This window comes from Carassius carassius, chromosome 11, assembly GCF_963082965.1.
Source record: "Carassius carassius chromosome 11, fCarCar2.1, whole genome shotgun sequence".
NCBI classification, from domain to species: domain Eukaryota; kingdom Metazoa; phylum Chordata; class Actinopteri; order Cypriniformes; family Cyprinidae; genus Carassius; species Carassius carassius.
The window spans coordinates 5645932-5671594 of record NC_081765.1 but is presented as its reverse complement, the minus strand read 5'-3'; the positions used below and the strand labels follow the sequence as shown (position 1 = coordinate 5671594).

General features: G+C 39.5%; 1 protein-coding gene across 1 annotated transcript in view; it reads left to right on the top strand.

Annotated features, from left to right (window-relative positions):
- LOC132152669 (dual 3',5'-cyclic-AMP and -GMP phosphodiesterase 11A) overlaps positions 1–25663 on the top strand; it is an 85965-nt gene that overhangs the window by 48794 nt on the left and 11508 nt on the right. The window contains exons 6-10 of the mRNA XM_059561457.1: positions 11762–11894; positions 14243–14318; positions 15410–15477; positions 16426–16518; positions 24808–24858. Of these exons, the coding sequence (XP_059417440.1) occupies positions 11762–11894; positions 14243–14318; positions 15410–15477; positions 16426–16518; positions 24808–24858 (421 nt within the window). The remainder of the gene's footprint in view (positions 1–11761; positions 11895–14242; positions 14319–15409; positions 15478–16425; positions 16519–24807; positions 24859–25663) is intronic.

Below are 25663 nucleotides of genomic sequence, written 5' to 3'. Positions count from 1 at the left end.
AACCTTTCGTGTCCTCGTCGATACGTGGGCAGTGGTCCTGACACGACGATCGTCGCCGCGGGCGTCGTGCTGCGAACCGTCTCGATCAGGCTGCTGAAGTCCCTCTTCAGCGTCTCCGTCTGCCGCAGCGTGGTGTCGTTAACCCCGGCGTGAAGCACGACCGCTCTGGGGCTCTCGTCGACCTTCAGGATCGCGGGTATCTGCGCAGAAACATCGAGAACACGAGCACCAGGCAAACAATGAGTGTGCACTTTACCTTCGGCTAACGTAGCACTTACGTGTCGGACGATGGAGTCTCCGATGATCACAGCGTCGCGTCCTGTCTCGCGGAGGGGAGCGAAGCGGTTCCGGATGGAGATGTCGAAGGCAGGAGGGGGAGAAGTCGTCGCCCGGGACCCGGCTCGCGTCCTCCGCTGTGGATGCACCCAGGGTCCGTGGTGTCCCGGCGTCGCAGTGAAGGACATCTGGGAAGATCGCGTCCTGGGTGCACCGGGCCTGTGCAGAGAAACACACGGAGTAGACGTGGTGGGACTGTTAACAGATCGCTGTATACTTACCTCGGACTTGTGAGCGTCAGCCCGGGATGATTCCAGCGCGGTTCTCCGCTCTCTCAGCTGGGCCTGCCTCACCTCCAGGTCGCGAATCTGCTTTCCCACGGCCTCGAGCTCGAGCTGCACAGAGTGGAGACATTCATCCGCCATTAAAGTAAGTAACAGTGAGTACAGCAGTGGTAATGTGTGTGAATAGAGTATTAGCAATGTTAGCGCAGTTAGCTGCAACCACGCCGCTGATGCTAACGGGCTAAAAGCTAATAGCGGACCCGGGAGATCAAAATAAAACTAGTGATAGCGAGGCGCTCTGATTGTTTTTGTTGTAGAATACAATAGAGGATATATTCACACGTTATATAAACGGAAACGATGATGTATACAATTGATTTTTGAGTTAAAAATAGTCAATGAAAAGAATATAGTGACGGAGCTCAAACGCAGTACAGCCGCCAACAACCTAACAGAGGGGGAAACGGTCCGCTACAGTCTAATTTAGTCCACCCTAATTAAATGTAAACAGGTATGCACTGCTGTGCTACTACAGGTATTTTTGAACAATGCAACTTGATCCTGTACAAAAAAAGTTGTGCAGACCCTTCAGCAATTGGGGCATTTGAAAGTAAATCACTGTTAAATTTTAAATAAATTGAACTGTCTTACATCCGATTTAAACGTGGACGGTGCAGAAGGTGACCCAGCTGACCCCACCAGAAAAAAAACTCAACACCACCATCTAGTGGGCTGTAAAGAAATTGATTGTAGATCGATACTTGGCATCTGTGTATTGCAGCAGTATTGCCACAGAAAATAGCGCAATACTATGCAGTATCACTATTTTCCCCCACTCCTGTGCACTAGGAGATGCAGTGTGAGTTCCCTTGAATGTTTTGGGGAACCATGCATAACCCGAGACATTACTGACACCATGTACTGTTATTTGTTTTGGTGACAGAAGCTTCCAGTACACAGAGACAACAACAAAACAGAGATAATAAAAAAAAGATATATATAAAGATATATTAATACAATACATGTATGTATGTATGTATGTATGTATGAGGAAAAAACTTTTTTTGTGCCTGGCTGTCCTGGTGTTCGGTGCTCTCTAATGCCGACCAGATGGCAAAAGCTCAAGAAGGAGATGGTTTGGATGTGAGGGATCTAGAGTGATTTTCTGAGCCAATTACCGGACTCTAGATATATACAGTTCTTGAAGAGTGGGCAGGACACCAATCATCCTTTCAGCAGTCTGTTCTCTGTAGTCTTGTAATATATGATTTTGATGCTGAGCCAAACCAGAAAGTTATTGAAGTGTGTATCAGTAAATTTGAAGTCACAGAGAGAAATGTTTTAAGAGTTGCAAACCTGTAGACTTTTTTTTCTCTCCCACAAACACAACACAACAGTTACACCTTCTCAAATTCTTCATTGCAGGTGCACAAATCCTATTCTACAAATCACAAATTAAGAAACTTGTACGCTCAAACTCGTACGCTCAAATTACAATTGCTGCAGTGAATATGGTGCAAAACGCATTTACACACCCACATCAAGAAATGTGAAGTCGTGGAGAAATGTTGCACATCCGCAAATTGGTACGTGAATTCATTCAATGAGAGTTGCACACTTGTAGAATATTTTCTCAGAAATGTCTTGTATATTTTTCTGACACAAACACAAAGTACATAACTACAGCTGCTTGAATCTGCTGCGATGAATCTCAAACACTGTTTTTCGTTTTCAAGTGACAAGTTTCGCACTCTCCCTTTTGCACCGAGATATTTGAAAAGTGAGTTGTGCATCTGTAGAGGTAGTGGGCAGGACTGTTTAGAGATTAGAGAATATTTCAGCCAATCAGAAGAGCTACTTTGGGTCGTTGCTGAGTAGGGGGAGGCTGCAGACCTGGAGCCGGTAGATATACGCCCCAAGCAGTTTTACGTTTTATGTTTCATGTTCAAAAATAAAATTAATTCTCTGATTGACTAATTTGCTGCTATGAATGTCTCCTCATATGACTCCTCATATGAATGTCTGCATATATAATTCAGAATGTTTAGTGTTATGAAAATTGTGGTATGAAAATGATCGCTGCGAGACACTTTCTTAGTGAACGAGTCTTCAGAGATTTGTTAGCGAGAGTGCGTGAGACGCTGCCAGGTCCCGCTATTGTAAGCGTTTTTTCACTTTAATTTGACACTTTAGAAAGTGCGGTTTAGGGTCAGCGAAAACTTTATTTTATCTAATTTCCAAAATATTTGAAATTAGCCGCGGCAGAGGATTACGCTGAAGCCGGAAGCCCCGAAAACATGGTTCGCTTCGGCGATGAAATAAATCAGGTGAGTCAGCCTTTTCGAGCTCCTTTTATAGGGTTGGGCCACACCCGTTTCGGTGGGAAGTGGCGTGATGGGCGCGAAGCATCCTAATTGGTCTGATATTGCATCAGCCTGCGCTCGATAGGCTGTGCACTTGCTGCAGAGCAGCCAATGAGCGAGCGAGCCGTCTCGCCTATGGCTGTGTACTGTTGCAAATGCGCTTTACAAAAATTCAAAATTAAGGATAATTTTTTGCTTCAGTATTTCGTGAAAAGAGACTTTTCCCGTAGTGTCTTAGTTAAGACGCAGTACTCGTTCCCTCTTCTAGAGAGAACCGAGGTTACGTTAGTAACCGAGTACGTTTTATATATATATATATATATACATATATATTAGGGCTGGGACAACGCGTCGAGGTCATCGATGACGTCGACGCAAAAATACGTCGACGCAAAATATGCGCATCAATTCGTCGACCTGTTTTTATTTCTCTAAAAAAACGTTTGCAAAACGTTTACCTTATGTGCGCTGAATATACGCGATGGCCGGATCAACATTCTGTCCAACGTTATATAACCAATCCAGGGGTTTTTCTGCATTGATCTTTTTTTTTGGCGGCTGTCAAAGCCTTATTTGATCGGTGAGTGACAGTGACAGGGCGCGTACGAGAGAGATGCGCGCGCTCACAGTCCTCAAACAACACGAGCGCTTCTTGCTCTCTCTCTCTCCCTTGTGCATATTAATCAAAATCATTAAACACGATAGAAAAAGGGCGAAACACCAAAGTTTCACGCGCGCTCGCGCACTCACAGTCTTCAAACTACACAAGCACTGTCTTGCTCTCTCTCTCTCTCTCTCTCTCTCTCCCTCCCTCCCTCGTGCATATTAACCAAAATCATTAGACACGATAGAAAAAGGGCGGAACGCCAAAGTTTCACGTGGAGCATTCGGAGATTTTTTTTCTCCATGACAGGCTGCTGGCTCCCACTGTTAATTTTTTTTTTTTTTTTGGAAAAGCACTCTCTGTATTAGCTTAAAGCCCTCAAGTTTACATTTACATACTGTATTCTTTCAATTGCTCTAAACAAGTATTTTGGGTGACCTTTTTTATTGAATGCTAGACATCAAGTTGTTGTTATTTTCATCTGAAAGAACTTCTTTTTTCAGTAAGCTAGGCCCTATGTGTTCAGTAAGCTTGTTTCAGTAAGCTATGTGTTTTCAAGGCTTCAAGGTTTTATTGAATGCTATCTCTATACAAGTGCAAAGTAATGCATTCTTAGTCAGTCTTTTATTTTGTAATTTTAAGAGCAATAAACATATATTGCAATGTTAAGGAATTGATGTTTTTTTCATTCAGATATGTAAATCAACATGTATAAATTGTTAGTAGTCAATTAATGGGGAGATAATCGAAATCAAATCGGTCTGAAAAAATTAATCGTTAGATTAATCAATGCATCGAAAAAATTATCGCTAGATTAATCGTTTAAAAAATAATCGTTTATCCCAGCCCTAATATATATATATATATATACGAGATATAACCTAGCTTTATTATGTTTTTCTCTACTTGCAGAAGCGCTGTAGGTGTGTGATATGATGAACATGTGAATCCTCATGTTCTGTTTGCTGTTTTTTGCGGATGTAAAATGAATCCCCGGGAAACATATGTTAGTATATTTAATGGGTCCCAGACCCTGGGTCCCTTTGTAATTTAATTCGATTCTAATTTAAAATAATCTTGTCAGTTAATGGTTAATAATCGATTAATGTGCGTCGCTTGTCGGTTAGGAAAAATTACCGAAATTAACGTCCCTACCGTATGTAAAAATATCCATGTAGTGCAGTAATATGTGAGGTTATTAACATACTGGAACCTGCTGCTATCTGTGTCATTTATGAAAATCAAACTATACAAGACAGAGAAAATGACTGACTGCTCTCGACTGAAAAAAATTTTGTTCTTATTTTTAATAACAAAATTAAATTTGCTATATATGTTACTATAAGTAATAATGAAATAAAATATATCATACCCTGGTCAGAGTCTACTATATATTAGTGTTATTGTGTTTTAGCTCACGTATACAGTATATTAATGTTGTAGTTAAAGGGATAGTTCACCCAAAAATGAAAATTATGTCATTAATGACTCACCCTCATGTCGTTCCAAACCCGTAAGACCTCCGTTCATCTTCTGAACACAGTTTAAGATATTTTAGATTTAGTCCGAGAGCTCTCAGTCCCTCCATTGAAGCTGTGTGTACGGTCTACTGTCCATGTCCAGAAAGGTAAGAAAAACATCATCAAAGTAGTCCATGTGACATCAGAGGGTCAGTTAGAATATTTTGAAGCATCGAAAATACATTTTGGTCCAAAAATAGCAAAAACTACGACTTTATTCATCATTGTCTTCTCTTCCGTGTCTGTTGTGAGAGAGTTCAAAACAAAGCAGTTTGTGATATCCAGTTCGCGAACGAATCATTAGATGTAACCGGATCTTCTTGAACCAGTTCACCAAATCGAACTGAATAGTTTGAAACTGTTCGCGTCTCCAATAAGCATTAATCCACAAATGACTTAAACTGTTAACTTTTTTAATGTGGCTGACACTCCCTCTGAGTTCAAACAAACCAATATCCTGGAGTAATTCATTTACTCAAACAGTACACTGACTGAACTGCTGTGAAGAGAGAACTGAAGATGAACACCGAGCCGAGCCAGATAACGAACCAAAGATTGACTCGTTCTTGAGTCAAGAACCATTTCTGTCAGTTTTCGGATCACCAGTAGTGATGGGAAGCTCAGTTCTTTTCCATGAACCCGTTCTTTCGGACAGTTCGATTCAATAAACCGGTTGAAGAAAACGGTTCAGCCTTCGGTTTACCTGGGCTCATAACATTAGCACAGAATCAGCTCAGAATCAATCACCAAAAGAATCAGTTTGGTTCATGCGCTCTGTGTGTCAGTCTGCTTCACGCTGAATCACACATGCGCAGTATCATTAGCTCCTCGGTTCTCGAATCGGACGCGTCTTGGACGCGTTCTTGACTCGAGAACAAGTCATTATCTGGCTCGGCTCGGTGTTCATCTTCAGTTCTCTCTTCACAGCAGTTCAGTCAGTGTACTGTTTGAGTAAATTAATTACTCCGGGATATTGGTTTGTTTTAACTCAGAGGGAGTGTCAGCCACATTAAAAAAGTTAACAGTTTAAGTCATTTGTGGATTAATGTTTATTGGAGACGAGAACCGTTTCAAACGATTCAGTTCGATTTGGTGAACTGGTTCAAAAAGATCTGGTTACATCGAATGATTCGTTCGCGAACCGGATATCATTAAACTGTTGTGTTTTGAACTCTCTCACAGCAGACACGGAAGAGAAGACAATGCTGAATAAAGTCGTAGTTTTTGCTATTTTTAGATCAATGCTTTAAAAAATTCTAACTGACCATCTGATGTCACATGGACTACTTTGATGATGTTTTTCTTATCTTTCTGTACATGGACAGTAGACCGTACACACAGTTTCAATGGAGGGACTGAGAGCTCTCGGTATAAATCTAAAATATCTTAAACTGTGTTCTGAAGATAAACGGAGGTCTTATGGGTTTGGAACGACATGAGGGTGAGTCACTAATGACATAATTTTCATTTTTCTGTGAACTTACCCTTTAATGTATACTTATGTGATATCACATTTTATGTGATTGAAGGTCAGTGCTGTAGGGTGTACAGTATCTCAGGGTTCTTATGTTGTAGTTTGTGTGTGTGTCTGTTGTATTTAGTGGCAGTGCTGTAGGGTGTGCAGTGGTTCAGGGTTATTACAGTGTATCTGTTATCTGCAGCTCACACTCAGTGCTCCAGTGTGTACAGTACTCAGCACTAGTGGGGTCTCAAAACCCTGAGCTCAGCTCTAAGAACAACACACACCACAACCTTACATTACTGCAGACACACACACACAGCTGCAGATCTGCAAACACACAGCCATTGAGGAGCCCAGGAATAATAGCAAACATGTTCCTTTGTGTTAGATCCGAAAGATAGGTATGTTTGTGACTGTTTTGTGTAGCCAATGACGACGAAGCACACAGGTTTAGAGGCCTCAATTGCCATATGGAAGCTTTCGCACTACAATGTGTGTTCAGTCACACATATCATCTCATTCTCTGCACCTGTGTAATGTTCCAGAGATGTCTGGGGAGATCACACACCTTATTTGTAACATCTGAATGCATGCATCGCTCAACCCACCCTCACCATCTGAGCAACAAAACATTACTTTCAGTCATTTTACTAAAGTGCTCTGAGATATTAAGTCCACATATTATTTTCAAAATCAACCCTCTATGTTGTGAGTAACGTGTGTATGACTACATTTTTAGCTATGTGACTAAATAATGTCTGTTGTTTGCCGCTGTCTAATAAATTGTTAGATTTCACTCGCCATTGTTAAGTTCAAGCCTTTATTCCTATCAAAATAATGGGATTCATTTGAAATGATTCAGCTTTTAAGATTTTTTTTAAGACAGCTGCCAGTTTGGTAGTGGACATATCAGTTTAAACTAATGCAAACAGCATGATTAATATTAACCCAGCACTGTTATTAGTAGAAGTATAATTTTTACAGAAATATTGAATGCCCAATAGTGCCCCACCACATCAACTCAACATCTATATATATTTAGACTTACATCTATATATTTGCATTTAAATATTCAGAATTATAACAACATATTCTTGATTTACATTTATATATTCAGACTTATAACTATATAGTCTGATTTACTTTTATATTTGTTTCTATATACCTTTATATACACCGCCTCACCTAGATTTAAATAAGCAAATACTTATGATTTTATGACTGAATCATCAACTTGTTTGATTTATGTGTTTGTGGCATGTTGTATGTTTGGCAACAATTATTTGTGATAATTGTGATAGTTATAAGTGATGCAGTGTGTAGATATTAATTTATCAAACAACCATGTCAGAAGATGTACCCATGTCCATATTCCAGCATGACAATGACAAGATTCATCTGGCTCAAATTGTGAAAGATTGGCCACCACAGAATCCCGACCTAAACCCCATTAAAAGTCTTTTGTGATGTGCTGAAGCCAACTTTACACTGCCTGTCCAGAAAAAAAAAAATAATTCTAATATTTTGTTGGAACACCTTTAGCTTTGATCATATTGTGCATTTACAGTTGTGTGTGTTGGGGTTATTCGTTTGCTTATCTGTGTTGCATAACCTGCTATCCAGAACACATCCTTGGTATTGAATGCATGATGGCTCAGTGTTGTTTTCTCTTTTTTTTCATTAATGCTGTTTAAAATGCCAAGGCTGTCTAAACATTTGAAATATGTGACCTCCTTCATAGCTCTATAAAGTAGACTATTCTGTGTAGAATTCAAATGGGTCAGTTATGATTTTCGGTCTGCCCCAACATGCATATATGATGTTCTCTGTGCTGTCCTGTCCTGTCTCTAGTCTGCTTTACCTGACCCAAAACCAGCTTTCCCAGGCAAGCATTCACACCCTTGTGTACTTGTAGTGTACTTTAAATCTTTAATTTAATTTAATTTAATTTAAAAAACTTTACTTGCAGATGATAATATAATATTAAAAGTTTAGTTCACCGAAAAATAAAATTAGCTCATAAATTACTCACCCTGTGTACAGTATATGACTCTCTTCTTTCAGATGAATCCAGTCAGAGTTATATATATATATATATTTAAAATTGTCTTTGATCTTTCAAATTGTTTAATGGCACTCAGTGGGTGTTGCAGTGCTTCAGTCCAAAAGAAGTAAAAAAAGCGCCTATCCTTAATAAAAAGTGTCTTTTTTGTTTCGTTTTTGTAAGAAAAATATCCAAATTTAAAACGTAATATTCACTCGAATCTAGCTTGTGCTCACTGTTGTACACGGAAGCAGCTCTGGACGGATGACATATGGAGGTCAGCTTTGCACATGTGCCGCTCAGAAGTGACGCACATGGAAAAGCAGGGGAGAGATCAAAACAACGGTCATGAATTAGAAGTACAAAACGAGGATTAGTAAAGAAGAATGTCAGAGGATTTCGATATATGCCAAGAGTAGACTGGTTTTACTTTGCTAAAGTAAGGAAACTTTGCTTCCTTTACAAATGTTAACAAACGTTGGTTTGTTGGAATATGGATATTTTTCTTACAAAAAGCACCAATTCGCTACAAAAGGCCTTTGTTCACCCCCTTGAGCCATGTGGGGCACTTTTTATTATAGATGAGTACTTCTTATTAAACTTCTTTTGGACTGATGCACTGCAACACCCGCTGACTGCCATTAAACAGCTTAAAAGATCAAAGACAAATTTAATAAAACTGGCTGGATTCGTCTGAAAGAAGAAAGTCATATACAACGAGGATAACTGGAGGGTAAGTAATTTATGGGCTGATTTTCATTTTTGGGTGAACTAACCCTGTAATGAACTATAAAATGCTACTTAAGTATGCTTAAAGAGATTGCACTTTCATGACTTTCTTAACTAACGTTTTTGAAAAAAGAATATCAAATTATATTTATATTTTATAAATTATATTTTTTACTTTAATGTACATTTGGAATGATTTTTTTGTCCTGATTTAAAGAAGTCAACTTAGAAGCCCTAACAAACTAAAGCAAATGTAAAGTACTTGATTATAATTTTAACTACAGTGAGTTATTCAATATTACATTTCAAATGTATTTTTAAATGTACTAAATTGCAATATCATCAATACAAATATGTAATTAATTACAAATATATTTAAATACAACATTCAAGTTTCAATAGAAATGACCATAAATGCTTGTTAGTACATTCAGCAATACTTCAACCATATTTCAAAGACAGTTTCATAAAGACAATAATTGACATTACATACAAAGATTTAGTCCTTTTTCATTTTATTATAAATGTAAACTAGAACATGCTTTCATTCAGCTACAGTTAAGTGTCTGGAAAAACTTTACATTCAGTTCACACTGAAGTGTTTTCTTTCATATAGTATTTTATTTCCTTAAGTATGCTTTTAAAAGTATGCTAAAGTCTACATTTTCACAGGTGCATTTACTTCATAAAATCACTTATCATTAAAGGATTATACAAACAACAAACTCAGAAGCTTGTAAAAGCTGAATATAGATATAAAAATGAATAATCATCTAATAATGAACAATCATCGAATTCAGACTAACAAAATGCAAAAATATGTCACACTGCTTCAAAGCTTTGAAATTATACAGCATCAGTATACAGCATCAACATATTACTATTATACACAGGGCATTTCTCAAAGTTATGTTTTATTTAGTGATTTCATCCTCTGTGTTGGCTTCTCTAAAGGTACAGCCAGAGCCATTATGTAAGGATGATTTGTCCTCTGCTGCGCTCTGAAACAGCTCGGGGGCCAAATGAGAGAGAGACACAACTCACACAACACACATGCACATTTCGTGTGCTCGGTTACACCCTGCACTGCACATTCACACACTCCCATTCATCCCTTTGAATCCGACATTTCCTCAGAAAGCAGCTCCCAGCGCCGCTAATCAAGTGTGATCTTTGGGGTGTGCTCGAGAGTATGAGGGAAGATGTTTGATCAGACTCTCTCAGCCTTGAGCACAAGAGCCTGAAATGTACCACGTGAGATAGATTAAATCAGGCCTGTCTCTCCACTGCACGTGGGCGTTTATGAGAATCGGAGCGTTTACTTCTCATTGCTTTTGCAGGCTCCATAGAGCCTTATTAAAAAAGCAGAGGAAAGTTCGTTAGCTGTAAATTACTGGAGAGGGAATGACAGTGTGAGCAGCAGCCGCCCTGTGGACTTCAGCATCCCTCAGCCCTTCCCTGGGCTGAAGTGTCTGAGGCTTTCTACATACTTTGTTTGATCGCTTAGTCCGAACCTACATTTAATTCCACCTGCTTGTCCCTGCAAGTCTCTTTATACATTGTAATTTTGGGTCCGAACCATCCTACGTTTGCGTAATTGTAGAGAGCACCAACTTGAGTTCTAGCAGCAGGTGATTACTTGGTAACAGTACAGTCCAAATGAGATTTGCAGACCATTTTGAAGAGATATCTAGTTAATTGAATGGATTTAAACTTGGAAGAATATGTTAAATGGACCTGAACCCACTTAATTGCATCGACTGTGCACTTGTAGTGTACAATACTTCAAATCTTAAAAGTATGCATACTTTCTAAAAAATGTAATTGCAGATAATAAAATATTAATGAAATAAAAGGAAAATATTAATGATTGAAAAAACTTAGAGAGTTTCATGACTATATTTCTTAACACACTTTTTTTTAAGTACACTTTTAGTTGACATCAAACTAAAGCATATGTAATGTACTTGATTATAATAACTTAACTGTAACGTGTTACTTTGTACTACATTTAAAGTTAATATGTTTTACTAAATTGATACTTGATCATTACAAATGTGTAATTACAGATATATTTAAATATATTACTATGAAAAATGACATTAAAATATGTTTTAGGTAATAAATACTTGTCAGTACTTTCAGCTGTACGTTGAATCGAAGACAATAGAAGTAATTATGAAACTGCTTATAAAGATGTACTTACATCCTACTTAAACATTAGAAGTTCAAATAAATACATTTAATTTAAATGTAAACTATAAAACACTTTAATTTTAATTGTAATTATGCATTAAAGTGTCCAAAAACATTATATTCACTTCACAAAGTATATTCTATCATTTTCATAGTAAGAACTGTTTTTAGTACTCTCCTTTTTTTTTTAAGCCGAAGTACCGTATGAGCAATAGTAATAGTACTGGTTGTCTTGGGTTTGTACATAGCAGCACATGTCACTTCCTCTTTGTCTTATCCACAGTTTCAAGGACAGCATGGAAAAATCGTCCTATTCTGACTGGCTGATTAATAACAGCATTGCAGAGCTGGTCGCCTCCACTGGGCTTCCTGTGAATATCAGCGATGCCTACCAAGACCCACGCTTCGACGCTGAAGTAAGATCCCTAAACAGCAATACATTTAATTTAACTTATATTTAATTTATGCATTTAGCTGACGCTTTTATCCAAAGCGGCTTACATTGCATTCAGTCTAACAATTTTTCCTAATATGTGTTTCCTGGGATACGAACCCCCAACCTTGTGCTTCCTAACGCAATGCTTTACCACTTGAGCTACAGAAATAATTGTATAGAATTAATAAGTTGAGTATATATAAATTCAGTAGCAGATATTGTAGCCTATCAAAGGACGTAAGCGTGGCTGATGGAGTTTTTGTTAAAAACAACATAACTTTATTACCGTTGTAACTTAAAAAAAATGTTAATGGTTTTTACACTAGAAGATTATGGGGCAAGTGCACCAGAGGGTTTAAAAGCAGACATGTTCTTTGTTAAATTATATATAAAATATGTTGTTTGTCATTGACAAATCATCTATAAAGGTTTATTCTGGGCAAATGGTTATGTGTTAATAATATATTTCCTGAGTGCAGCTGCTCCTTTTAAACAGTATTTAACCATTGAGAACTGTGAGTGCCAATTAGAATATATTATTATTTCTAAAATAAAATTATATATAAATAAACCAATTATCACATAGACCAAAAAATAAAAATAAAATATTGGTACATTCGACTAACATTAAATAAATGGTTATTAAGAAATATGTATTTATTTGTCATTTTGAAAAGTTTTTTATTATTAACATTATTTAATTAATTGATCATTCATTCATTCTTAAGTGACACTTGTGGTGTTTGCTGCTCCAGAGGTGCCTCCTGCTGGCAGAGAAAGAATTTGCATGTTCAATAATAAGCCTGCAGCAACATGTTTTTTGTTGTTGTTGCTCTCTCTTTTATTCTGTTTACTGCAGCAACTCTGAGCACTTTTCATATTATTTATCCTAGCTAAAGCACTTTTGTTTCACTTTATAAGAATAATCAGCCTATGTTAGAGTTTAAAGTTAAAGCTATTAATATAAATAAGGTCAATCTGAGAGTCTTATGTTTATTTGATGGTGATTTCACATTTCTTGTTTGTATGAAGGCTAAATACAAATAAAAGTTGAACACTCATTTATTTGTGCCGTTTTTAATTCTAAAATATATCGTTTTATAGGAGGAGGTTTCATTGACTTTTTTTTTTTTTTAGAAGTTTGTAGGTACAGACATCCATTGTGGGTGTTTTTGGCAGTTATTCTGAGGCTTATATATATATATATATATATATATATATATATTGTTCATATCGATATTGGAATTATATCGTATAAACCGAAATTAAGAAATATATCGTGATAATTTTTGGCCATATCATCCAGCCCTAGCTTATTCATTTGTTCCCTTATTTTAGGTATATTGCGGCCATGCTGTGCTAATTTCTTCCCTTGTTTTAGTTGATGTGAATGTTACGTAACAGAATTTAGATTTATTTTTACACAAACAAGTTTTATAAGCAATTCTAACTCACCAGCCTTTATTCTGGGTCAGTTTGACCCAAACAAATTTTTGCGTTGTCAGAAATACTGATTAATCTAGGATTTTTTTTTCTTCTCTTGAAATTGTGTGACTATTTCCCATTAGGGTCATGAACATGGCTGTAAAATTTTGACACTCTGAGTTGTTTTGGAATGTGTGTACATAATTCAACTATGTTCTAAGGGTATTTACATTTATGCATTTGATGAATGCTTTTATTTGAAGAAATATATGCAGCATTGAAAGCATGAATTTATATTTAATGTGAAATGAAAGTTCATGCATGTGAATTTTGTTAGTAATCCAACCCATGATATTGCTAAAGCCATGCTCTACAGTTTAAACTGCTGGAAAGAACACACACATACACACGCATCATACATTGTTTGTTGGGGTGTTGATTTTGACTTACTGCACCTTTAAAGGTTTACACTGTTAGAATCCAGTTAGTATCATAACAATCATACCAGAATTTTAACATAATAACAGGTCTATTCTAAGTTTCACACTATATATTGTTGCAGTGTTGTGGATGTAACAATATGCATTTTAATTTTTGAATTTAGGGACTAGTCAAAATTATATTTGGTGGTAATAAACAGCATATTACAGATGCTACAGAAAGAGTTGTCTTTAACCCAGAATCTTCCATAAAACAGCATGATTAAAGATGAGAGAGACTTCTGCTCTGCATAAGACCTTGGACCTCTGTCGGCTCTTGTGTGTCTTCAAAATGCCAGCAGCACAAGATTATATAACACTATGTCTTCAGATGATCTCATATTTTTGCTCACTTCTCACATGATTACAGTCAGATCATTTGGTTTTTGATATGGTGACAAGTGTTTGTTTGTGCTCTTTTCAGGCAGATCAGTTCTCTGGCTTCCATATTAGATCTGTCCTGTGTGTCCCTATCTGGAACAGTAACCACCAAATCATAGGTAAGTTTTCCAGTTTAGCACTGTTTTTTCACTACATATAGTATGATGTCCCCTGCTCTGCTGTGTCGTACTATGTTGTGTGCTAGAGTTCAGTGATGTGTGTGAGTAAATGGAGGACAAACATGTTTATACATGATAATGTGGGTTTAAATGTGGGGAGTCATATCATTGTGTGTGTGTGTGCTAATGCTGCACAAGCACAATGTGTGGGTGGATGTGTGTGTGTGGGAGGACTCTGTCAGGGACGGAAAGTCATTATGAGCACAAACAGCCAGTAGAAGCAGAAGTCAAGGATGTCTTCATTCAAAAGATTTCTCTCTCCCTCTCTTGCTCCTTTCTTCATTGCTGTAATTTCAGAACCAGTTTTCCTTTCTCTTAAATCATGTATAAAGCCAGTGTGGAGACATTTTAACACAATGAGTATAAGAGAGAAAGATTTAGTGCAGAAACCACCCTGTCCATAGTTATAATTTATATCCATATAAATACTGTAGTATTTTTTTAAAATCCTTGAGTATGTTCAGATTCTGATTGACATTCATCATACTACTGTTTTTGTAATATGCATGTATGAAATACCCAGATGATCTACTATAAACATGTGCACTACACAATTAAAGTAAATGAGAATGAGAAGCAATATCAACCTGCTGCTTTTTAACATTTCCTCCTTTTGTGTGTATGACTATATAATATATCCACACAAAAGAGCATTTTTAAAGACACTTCGTTGTTGTCTGTTTATTTTAATTAAAAAACATGTACAATAAGTGAGCACGTTTCTGATTGACTGTAATAAGATGGTGAGGATGGGGGGTAGTGTTAGGTGTGTGAATGGGGGGTGAGGGGTGGGGTTTGCACTTTAAAGGATCAATCATTCTAATTACATACTAAAACAACAGCACACTGTTTAATTAGTAGAATTAGAGAGAGTAGAAAGAGAGAGAGAGAAAGAATGGGGGTGGGGCAAGAAGAGATTCTCAACTCCTGAATCCATCATCAATGACTGCTGTGCATTACTCTGCTTTTAAGGATCCGATATGGGTCATGAAACACAACATGCAATCTCACTGTCTTCGTGTGTGTTTCAGGTGTGGCTCAGGTATTGAATAGGTTAGATGGAAAACCATTTGATGATGCAGATCAGAGGCTGTTTGAGGTATGACATCTATGAGATTTTTTGCGATCATCAAGCATGATGTAAGTGAACTGTACTGCAGACCAAAAGATTCACTTCAAAGGATTCACATCACACACATACAAAATCACACAATTACAATTAGTTCACTGCAAGGGTCTCAGAGCAGTTTGGGAGAATTATGGCTGATGTGTATTCTCCAAATGAACTAAGAATAAAATTGTTTTTATAATACGATAATATAATATAGAAGTGGACCGGAAAATTAACCTTGGCCTTAAAAGTTGGCTCAGATGTTTATGTGTGGAACCCATCTTACTTATTATATTCTCTTACAATATATTAATATCGTAAAATAATATTAACAATATTAAAATATTTATAATATTTTAGCACAGCTAGGGTAGTCAGAATTAACAGTGTTAACAGTTAATATTTATTGTTAATAACATTACATATATTCATGATTTAATAGTGACAAAATAATATGTTTATGCATAAAATACATATTATATATTACAATAATATATATTATCCATACAATATACAGGTGGATGTGTAAAATAACTTCTTAAATTGATTCTCGGCATGAATAAAGCATCTGTATTTTGTTTTCTATGCACTATATGGACAAAAGTATTGGGGCACCTTGTCATCCAGTTTGCATTTACAAACATTTGCAGGGAAAAATGGGTCATTCTGAAGAGTTCAGAATTCAAGGGTTATACAGTAGTAGGATGCCACCTTTACAATTAGTCAGTTTGTGAAATTTCATCCCTGCTAGATATTCCACAGTCAACTGTAAGTGGTTTTATTGGGAACTGGAAGCACTGGGGAACAGCAGAAACTGAAGCAGATGATCATGTAAAGTCAGAGCGGGTCACTGAGTGATGAGGCACATGATGTGTTAAAGTGTGTTACAGGACTTAACTGTATTTGTGTATAAATAGTCTCTTTCTCTCTCCTTAGGCATTTGTGATATTCTGTGGACTGGGAATCAATAACACCATTATGTATGACCAAGTGAAGAAGTCTTGGGCCAAACAGTCTGTAGCTTTGGATGTATGTCTCTCTGAAACACACACACTTCTAGACTGTGATTGGTATGACATTTCCAAAGTGGCGGCAAATTAGTTGGAGATTTTAAAATTGGTGGCTTGTTAGATTAGAAACCTATGACTGGTAAGATGATTCAACACAAGCAAAGATGGTAGCATGTGATTGGTGGAATATTGACCTAGTTTCAGTTAGTGGTGGAGCTTCAATGCAAGAGCCAGAGGAGCTGTATTCACTCCTGACTCAGAGTAGATCTGACACTCAACCATCAGGGATCATATCATGGAAATCTGGATTTTGATTGCTATTTTGAGATAAGAGTTTAACATACTATGTAGAAAAACTGTAATGTTCAAAGCTCTCAGTTCATCCAGAACATTTTATTGAAACAAAGCTGTCACACCCCAAAACAGCCTGTTTAATTCAGTCAGTGGGTGGAAAATGATCAATTCAAACCAAATTATTACTGTGTTGGTGCAAGAAACCCTTGCTGACATTATAAACAGACATAAAATGCTATAAAAGAGCAGAATATAACCCCTTTAATCTAACAATGAAACAGTAGGACACAGAGGAATAAATCCTCACCTTCAAAGCCTTCAATCGAACAATATCAATCGAACAAACCCTCGTCTGGAAACACAGATGATGGTGTGTTTACAGTCAGAACACTCCGCTGCTCTGTAGGGTTGTCTTGTTGTTGTTGTTGTTGTTTTTTAAGTTTAATGGTAAACCTTTACAATAATGTTATTTTAAATATCAGTTAACAATGGTAGATGTATTAACTAGCATTAACTAACAGTCATCGATACATTTTTACAGTATTTATTAATCTTTAACATTAGTAATACAACTATTCATTGTTAGCTCAGGTCCATTAAATAATATTAACAGGTACAACATTTGATGTAGTAAGTAAACCTAAGCTGCTTCAGTCCAGTAGATGTTCATATTGTAATATTGCTAACAATATAAAAGTTATTCTTACCTTTACTTCATAAAAATCACTTTTCACTTGCTAAAAGTTTGAGCTATCAATAGAGAAAGCAGAAGGCATGTACTGTTTCTATACAACAGCAAACTTTTGATCGTGTTGATTATTATAGAGTGTCACAGTGTCTGGGTTGTGTCCCTGGGTTTCCACTAGATGTCCTCCTTTCCCACTCCTTTACCACTTCAGGGACTGAGTCAAGTGTCTGTCACCTTATTAACTGTCTGGTCCCTTATTTGGTCACCTTCCTCCTTGTTGAGTTAATTGATTATTCCCCACCTGTCTCCAGTTCCCTCATTCACCTTCTGTGTATTTATACCCCGTCTGTCTGTGTATGTGTCACGGAGTCCTTGTTGAATGTTTAATTCATGTCCGTCAGCTCTTGTCCTTGCCTTGTGTTCGTGTCTTGTTTATGTTTGGATGGATGTTTTGGTCTCGACCCCTGCCTGGACCGTTTACTCTATTTGGATTACCCTTTAATAAAAGACTTACCTGCAATTGGTTCCCTCTCCCGTGGTTCTTTGTAACACCGATCGTGACAGAAGAACTCTGTCATGCAAGGAACCAGCGGTATGTCTTTTTCCCGCTCCCCAGCCAGGATGGCGGAGCGGAGGGCGAAGTATCTGAAGTTGATCGCCCTCCGCCAAGAGGGCAATGAGGTGGGTGCCCTGGCATAGGTGTTCTGGTCCCTGGCCGAGGGCATGGGATACAATGACGCAGCCCTTAAAGACTATTTTAATGGCGGCTGGATGATCCAGTGTCTCAGGAGGAGATGGCGCAGTTAGAGAATGTGTTAGAGACACATTCGTGCGCTACCTGCAGCATCGGCTTCGGTGGGATGCCCCAGCCACTTCTGTCTCTTCCGGCGGGGTGGTCGTCAGCCCAGCACCACTGCCCAGGATGGCAACCAGCCAAGCGCCACTACCCAAGATGGCCGCCAGTCCAGCACCACTGCCCAGGATGGCTACCAGCCAAGCGCCACAACCCAAGATGGCCGCCAGTCCAGCACCACTGCCCAGGATGGCTACCAGCCAAGAGCCACAACCCAAGATGGCCGCCAGTCCAGCATCACTGCCCAGGATGGCTACCAGCCAAGCGCCACAGCACAAGATGGCCGCTAACCCAGCGCCAATGCCCAAATTGGCCACCGTTCCAGCGCCACAGCCTAAGATGGCCGCCAACCCAGTGCCAATGCCCAAATTGGCCACCAGTCCAGCGCCAATGCCCACTTTGGCCACCGGTTCAGCGCCACAGCCCAAGATGGCCGTCAGCCTAGCGCCACAGCACAAGATGGCCGCTAACCCAACGCCAATGCCCAAATTGGCCACCGGTCCAGCGCCACAGTACAAGATGGCCGCCAGTCCAGCACCACAACCCCAGATGGCCGCCAGCCCAGCACCACAGTACAAGATGGCCGCCTGTCCAGAGTCATGGCCCAAGATGGCTGCTTGCCCAGCGCCGCTGCACAGGATGAGAGTCGAGTCAGGTGCCAGTGGACCCTCCAGAGTCGAGTCAGGTGCCAGTGGACCCTCCAGAGTCGAGTCAGGTGCCAGTGGACCCTCCAGAGTCGAGTCAGGTGCCAGTGGACCCTCCAGAGTCGAGTCAGGTGCCAGTGGACCCTCCAGAGTCGAGTCAGGTGCCAGTGGACCCTCCAGAGTCGAGTCAGGTGCCAGTGGACCCTCCAGAGTCGAGCCAGGTGCCAGTGGACCCTCCAGAGTCGAGCCAGGTGCCAGTGGACTCTCCAGAGTCGAGTCAGGTCCCAGTGAACTCTCCAGAGTCGAGTCAGGTGCCAGTCACCGCTGATCCTCCAGAGTCAGGTGCCAGTCACCGCTGATCCTCCAGAGTCAGGTGCCAGTCACCGCTGATCCTCCAGAGTCAGGTGCCAGTCACCGCTGATCCTCCAGAGTCAGGTGCCAGTCACCGCTGATCCTCCAGAGTCAGGTGCCAGTCACCGCTGATCCTCCAGAGTCAGGTGCCAGTCACCGCTGATCCTCCAGAGTCAGGTGCCAGTCACCGCTGATCCTCCAGAGTCAGGTGCCAGTCACCGCTGATCCTCCAGAGTCAGGTGCCAGTCACCGCTGATCCTCCAGAGTCAGGTGCCAGTCACCGCTGATCCTCCAGAGTCAGGTGCCAGTCACCGCTGATCCTCCAGAGTCAGGTGCCAGTCACCGCTGATCCTCCAGAGTCAGGGCTAGTCACCGCTGATCCTCCAGAGTCAGGGCTAGTCACCGCTGATCCTCCAGAGTCAGGGCTAGTCACCGGTGATCCTCCAGAGTCAGGGCTAGTCACCGGTGATCCTCCAGAGTCAGGGCTAGTCACCGGTGATCTTCAGGGACTGAGTCAAGTCACCGGTGATCTTCAGGGACTGAGTCAAGTCACCGGTGATCTTCAGGGACTGAGTCAAGTCACCGGTGATCTTCATGAACAAAGGCAAGTCACCGGTGATCTTCATGAACAAAGGCAAGTCCACCATTGATCTTCATGAGCAAATGCAAGTCACCAATGATCTTCATGAGCAGTCAGGCAAGCACCAATCTTCTGGAGTCCAGGAAGGACACCAGAGAATTACCAGAGTTTCGTCGTCCCATTGGTCCAGCCGCACGGAGGTCTGCTCCGCCTTGGGGGGCTCTGGTCCTGACCACATGGCAGTGGTGGTTTTCTGCTCTGCCCTGGGGGCCTTCCGCCCTGACCACACGGCTGTGGGGGTCTTCCCCTCCGCCCTGGAGGACTCTGGCTTCGTCCACAAGGACGTGGTGGTCTTCTGCTCCGCCCTGGGGGGCTTCCGTCCTGACCACATGGTTGTGGTGGTCTTCTGCTCCGCCCTGGGGGGCTTCCGTCCTGACCACACGGTTGTGGTGGTCTTCTGCTACGCCCTGGGGGGCTTCCGCCTTGACCACACGGTTGTGGTGGTCCTCTGCTCCGCCCTGGGGGACTCCAGTCTCCACCACACGGACGTGGTGGTCTTCTGCCCCGCCCTGGAGGGGCTTCATGTTGTTTTTTGTTTTTGTGTTCACTCCTGTCCCTGTTCCTCTCTGTCAGTCTGGCCCTCCGTCCCTCCCCCTGAACCTCCTCCAGTCCTCCTCCCTCCTGGTCTCCCTGTTTGGTGTTCACACTTCTGGTGTCTGTTCCCCATGTTTTTCTTTTCTGGCCCTCCGTCCCTCCCCCTGAGCCTCCACCTGTCCGCCTCCCTCCTGGTCTCTGTTTTGTGTCTGTCGTGGAGCGTCTGGGAGCCGCTCCATAGAGGGGGGGTACTGTCACAGTGTCTGGGTTGTGTCCCTGGGTTTCCACTAGATGTCTTCCTTTCCCACGGTGTCTGTCACCTTATTAACTGTCTGTTCCCTTATTTGGTCACCTTCCTCCTTGTTGAGTTAATTGATTATTCCCCACCTGTCTCCAGTTCCCTCATTCACCTTCTGTGTATTTATACCCGGTCAGTCTGTGTATGTGTCACGGAGTCCTTGTTGAATGTTTAATTCATGTCCGTCAGCTCTTGTCCTTGCCTTGTGTTCGTGTCTTGTTTATGTTTGGATGGATGGTTTGGTCTCGACCCCTGCCTGGACTGTTTACTCTATTTGGATTACCCTTTAATAAAAGACTTACCTGCAATTGGTTCCCTCTCCCGTGGTTCTTTGTAACACCGATCGTGACATAGAGGCCTTAAAAATATGTGAATAAAATATGATACAGTAGGCTTTAAAGGCTTAATACATAAGAAGACAAACCATATATTAAGAAGTTCTGACATCCATTTTTAAATTCAACTTCAAAAGAATTTACACTCTGATCAGTTAAGAAGGTCAGAAAGTGCTGTTTTTCCATGCATTAAAGGGATAGTTCACCTATCTCATTCTAGCTTTATATGACTTTCTTTTTTCAGAGTTACAGGTGCTTCTCAATAAATTAGAATATCATGGACAAGTTAATTTAAGGAATTCAACTCAAATTGAGAAACTTGTGTATTAAATAAATTCAATGCACACAGGCTGAAGTAGTTCAAGTCTTTGGTTCTTTTATTTGTGATGATTTTGGCTCACATTTAACAAAAACCCATTCTCAACAAATTAGAATAGACATGCCAATCAGCTAATCAACTCAAATCACCTGCAAAGGTTTCCTGAGCCTTCAAAATGGTCTCTCAGTTTGGTTCACTAGGCTACACAATCATGGGGAAGACTGATGATCTGACAGTTGTCCAGAAGATAATCATTGACATCCTTCACAAGGAGGGTAAGTCACAAACATTCATTGCTAAAGAAGCTGGCTGTTCACAGAGTGCTGTATCCAAGCATGTTAACAGAAAGTTGAGTGGAAGGAAAAAGTGTGGAAGAAAAAGATGCACAACCAACAGAGAGAACAGCAGCATTATGAGGATTGTCAAGCAAAATCTATTCAAGAATTTGAGTGAACTTCACAAGGAATGGACTGAGGCTGGGGTCAAGGCATCAAGAGCCTCCACACACAGATGTGTCAAGGAATTTGCTGAACCACAGACAACATCAGAGGCATCTTACCTGGGCTAAGGAGAAGAAGAACTGGACTGTTGCCCATTGGTCCAAAGTCCTCTTTTCAGATAAGAGCAAGTTTTGTATTTCATTTGGAAATCAAGGTCCTAGAGTCTGGAGGAAGGTGGAGAAGCTCATAGCCCAAGTTGCTTGAAGTCCAGTGTCAAGTTTCCACAGTCTGTGATGATTTGGGCTGCAATGACATCTGCTGGTGTTGGTCCATTGTGCAAGTCACTGCACCTGTTTACCAAGAAATTTTGGAGCACTTCATGCTTCCTTCTGCTGACCAGCATTTTGAAGATGCTGATTTCATTTTAAAGCAGGATTTGGCACCTGCCCACACTGCCAAAAGCACCAAACGTTGGTTAAATGACCATGGTGTTGGTGTGGTTGACTGGCCAGAAAACTCACCAGACCTGAACCCCATAGAGAAACTATTGGGTATTGTCAAGAGGAAGATGAGAAACAAGAAACCAAACAATGCAGATGAGCTGAATGCCACAGAGAAACTTGGGTTTTCGAGAAGCGACACTTCTGTTCAGGGTTTCAGGTGCAGGTCAGTTTCATCTGTAAATATGCTAATGTAGTTTTGTCTTTGTTTACTTAGTCAAGCAGCAGCAGCACATTGCTCGCAATCACTCAAAATACTGTATAAATGACGTCATTATTATCTTTTGTAATGTTACAGTAGTAAGTTAGCAGACAAATCATCATATTTTATCATAGGTTTAGGGGGAGCTAGTGGATACAAAAACACAACCCTTAGGAAAATTAATATAGCCTATGGTATGGCACTAACCGTGGTTTAATTATGGAATTTGTAGTAAAAATAAATACAAGTGGTAATTCATTTGCCAAAAAAACAAAATTGCACTTACAAAACATAGTAAAAGTTAAATAAAAATCTTCAGTATTAAAGTCATTAGAGAGATGGATGGATAATGGAAGTGAAGGTGCAGTTCAGGAGAGAACTCTTAATTACGTTGCAAGTCCCCCAACCTAAGGATTCAAATCTTTTTGATGTCAGGTCCAAAAAAAAAAAAATAGGGTTGTCCATGTTTCAGAATGGGTTGTGGGTGTATGAGTGTGAGATTTCCCAGCCTATTTTTTCCCCAGTCCGCCCCTCATGGAAATTAATCTCTAGAACAGTCACTTCATGAGCATTTTTTACTTATTTTGAGAAACTATCATCATATCATATACAAAGAGACAGCAGTGTTTCAAAAAGACACACTAATGTTTCAGGAGTTTAGTACACAAAATAGGACACATGCTTATTAGATAACCGTATTTGAGTTGATGTATATGCTTTTATTTTTTTATTAACTATTTTTCCCCAAACCATTGTTAGATGCAGTTAGATGCCTGTAGTTATGCAAAGATTTGGTTTCAAAAACAGTATCTATAAACTATTTATTTTGATTTTAAATCTGCTTTGAACTTCAGATCAATCTCTAAGTAAAGTCTGATTGTGTGGTGGATGTGTTCAAATGTGATCATCTTAATTTAAGTGATGAAGGATGGTGAAAGTCTGACAGTATTGAGCACTACTGTAAGGTTAAGCCTGCATGGTGTAAAATGGTTGAAGATGTTTAACAGTTGCAAATTAACATTCATTAGAAATTTATAAAAGTAATCAAAATGTACTGAAAAGTAATTAGTTACATTACTTTATTAAAGTAATTAAAAAAGTTACACTACTATTACATTTTAAATAGGGTAACTTGTAATCTGTAACCTATTACATTTCCAAAGTAACCTTCCCAACACTGATTACTAAAGTAATCAAACTTTCCACAACATTCTAAATTAATATGATGCACCTGTATATTAAAACGTCTTGGCTTACATTACACCTACTTCATATGTCATCCACTGGACGCCACTCTCTAGTGAACATGTTTACAGCAGTTAGTAGAAGCTATAGATTATTGTTTATAAAGTTTTAAATACAGATATTTTTCTTAACACAAACTCATCGCTTTAATTCACTGACACCTGGAGCCGTGTGGAGCACTTTTTATGATGGATGGATGCTCTTTATTGTGCTAAATCAAAATATCGATCCCCATTCACTGCCATTATATAAAGCTTGGAAATGCCAGGACATTTTTAATGTTACTCTGATTGTATTCGTCTGAAAGAAGAAAGTCATATAAACCTAGGATGGCTTGAGGGTGAGTAAATCATGGGGTAATTTACATTTTTTAGGTGAACTATCCCTTTAACATACTTTAAAGACAAACTAAAAGGACTGGCAAAAAATATAGTAACATCTTGACATCACTGAGCAATGAATGTGGGAGAGAAAAAAAATGAACCAGCAAAAGTGAGTATGCTCCTTTTGTTAGCTGCATAACTAAATTACAGTGTGTGCAGGAGTGAGTGTGAGCATTAATTGAGTTTTTGAAGCCTTTCTTAAGCTAGAGGACTTGCATGATCTGAAAGTACATATGTATAGGGGTTCCAGATTGTCAGTATATTAATATGTAACAGATTTTAGCGGAGCTGAAATGTATATTGCATGACCTGTAGTGCAGATCGGTTTCAGAATCAGACAGTCAGTATGTCATGAATGGACACAACCATTATTTTCTTTCTGTGCTCACATGACTCCCATCAGCCAGTCAGAGGGATGCAGCACTGACTTCTTGTAGTGTTAGACTTTTGGTCTATTTAAAAGCAATTCAGCTGGTTTGTTTGGCTCTCTATTATCTCTATGATGTTATTCATGTAACATATCTATATTATAAACATAAAATATACCTTTAATAATTTGTTTTATGTGTGTGTTTTCCATAGGTGCTGTCATATCATGCCACTTGCTCAAAGACCGAGGTGGATAAGTTTAAGGTAAACAGTAATGTGTCATCGATTCACACCCAATAGACTGTATTTTATAGAGCTTTCTGACATTTTAGTGCTGTTTGGTAAAACAGAAGCTTATTAATAATTAAATAACCAGATTCTTGATATATTAACCTCAGTATATCAGTCAGACTGTATTGTTTATGCAGTATATAACATTTAGAACAAAACTATTCAATATCTCATCAGTGTTTTTGCATTATTGATATAGTCTCTGTGGAGTCTTGTTATTGAAAAGCCTCATTTATCATGGGTTCATTTTCTGGTGAAATGCTCATTTTTAATGCGTTAACTGGATTTTGCCAGGAGCTATTATAGCAGTTCATTGACATGTACCAGCATGTTTCCACAAGTGAATGAAGAACCCATTGCTTAAAGCCAAATCCAGGAATATCGCACTATATATATATATATATATATATATATACACACACACACACACACACACACACACACATCAGGCATAACATTATGACCACTGACAGGTGAAGTGAATAACACTGATTATATCTTCATTAAAGCACCTGTTAGTGGGTGGGATATATTAGGAGAACATTTTGTGAATTTTTTTTCCTTAAACTTGATGTGTTAGAAGCCGGAAAAATGAGTTTGACAAGGGCCAAATTGTGATGGCTTGACAACTGGGTCAGAGCATCTCCAAAACTGCAGCTCTTGTGGGGTGTTCCTGGTCTGCAGTGGTCAGTAGCTATCAAAAGTGCTCCAAGGAAGGAACAGTGGTGAACCGGCGACAAGGTTATGAGCGACCAAGTCTCACTGATGCATGTGGGGA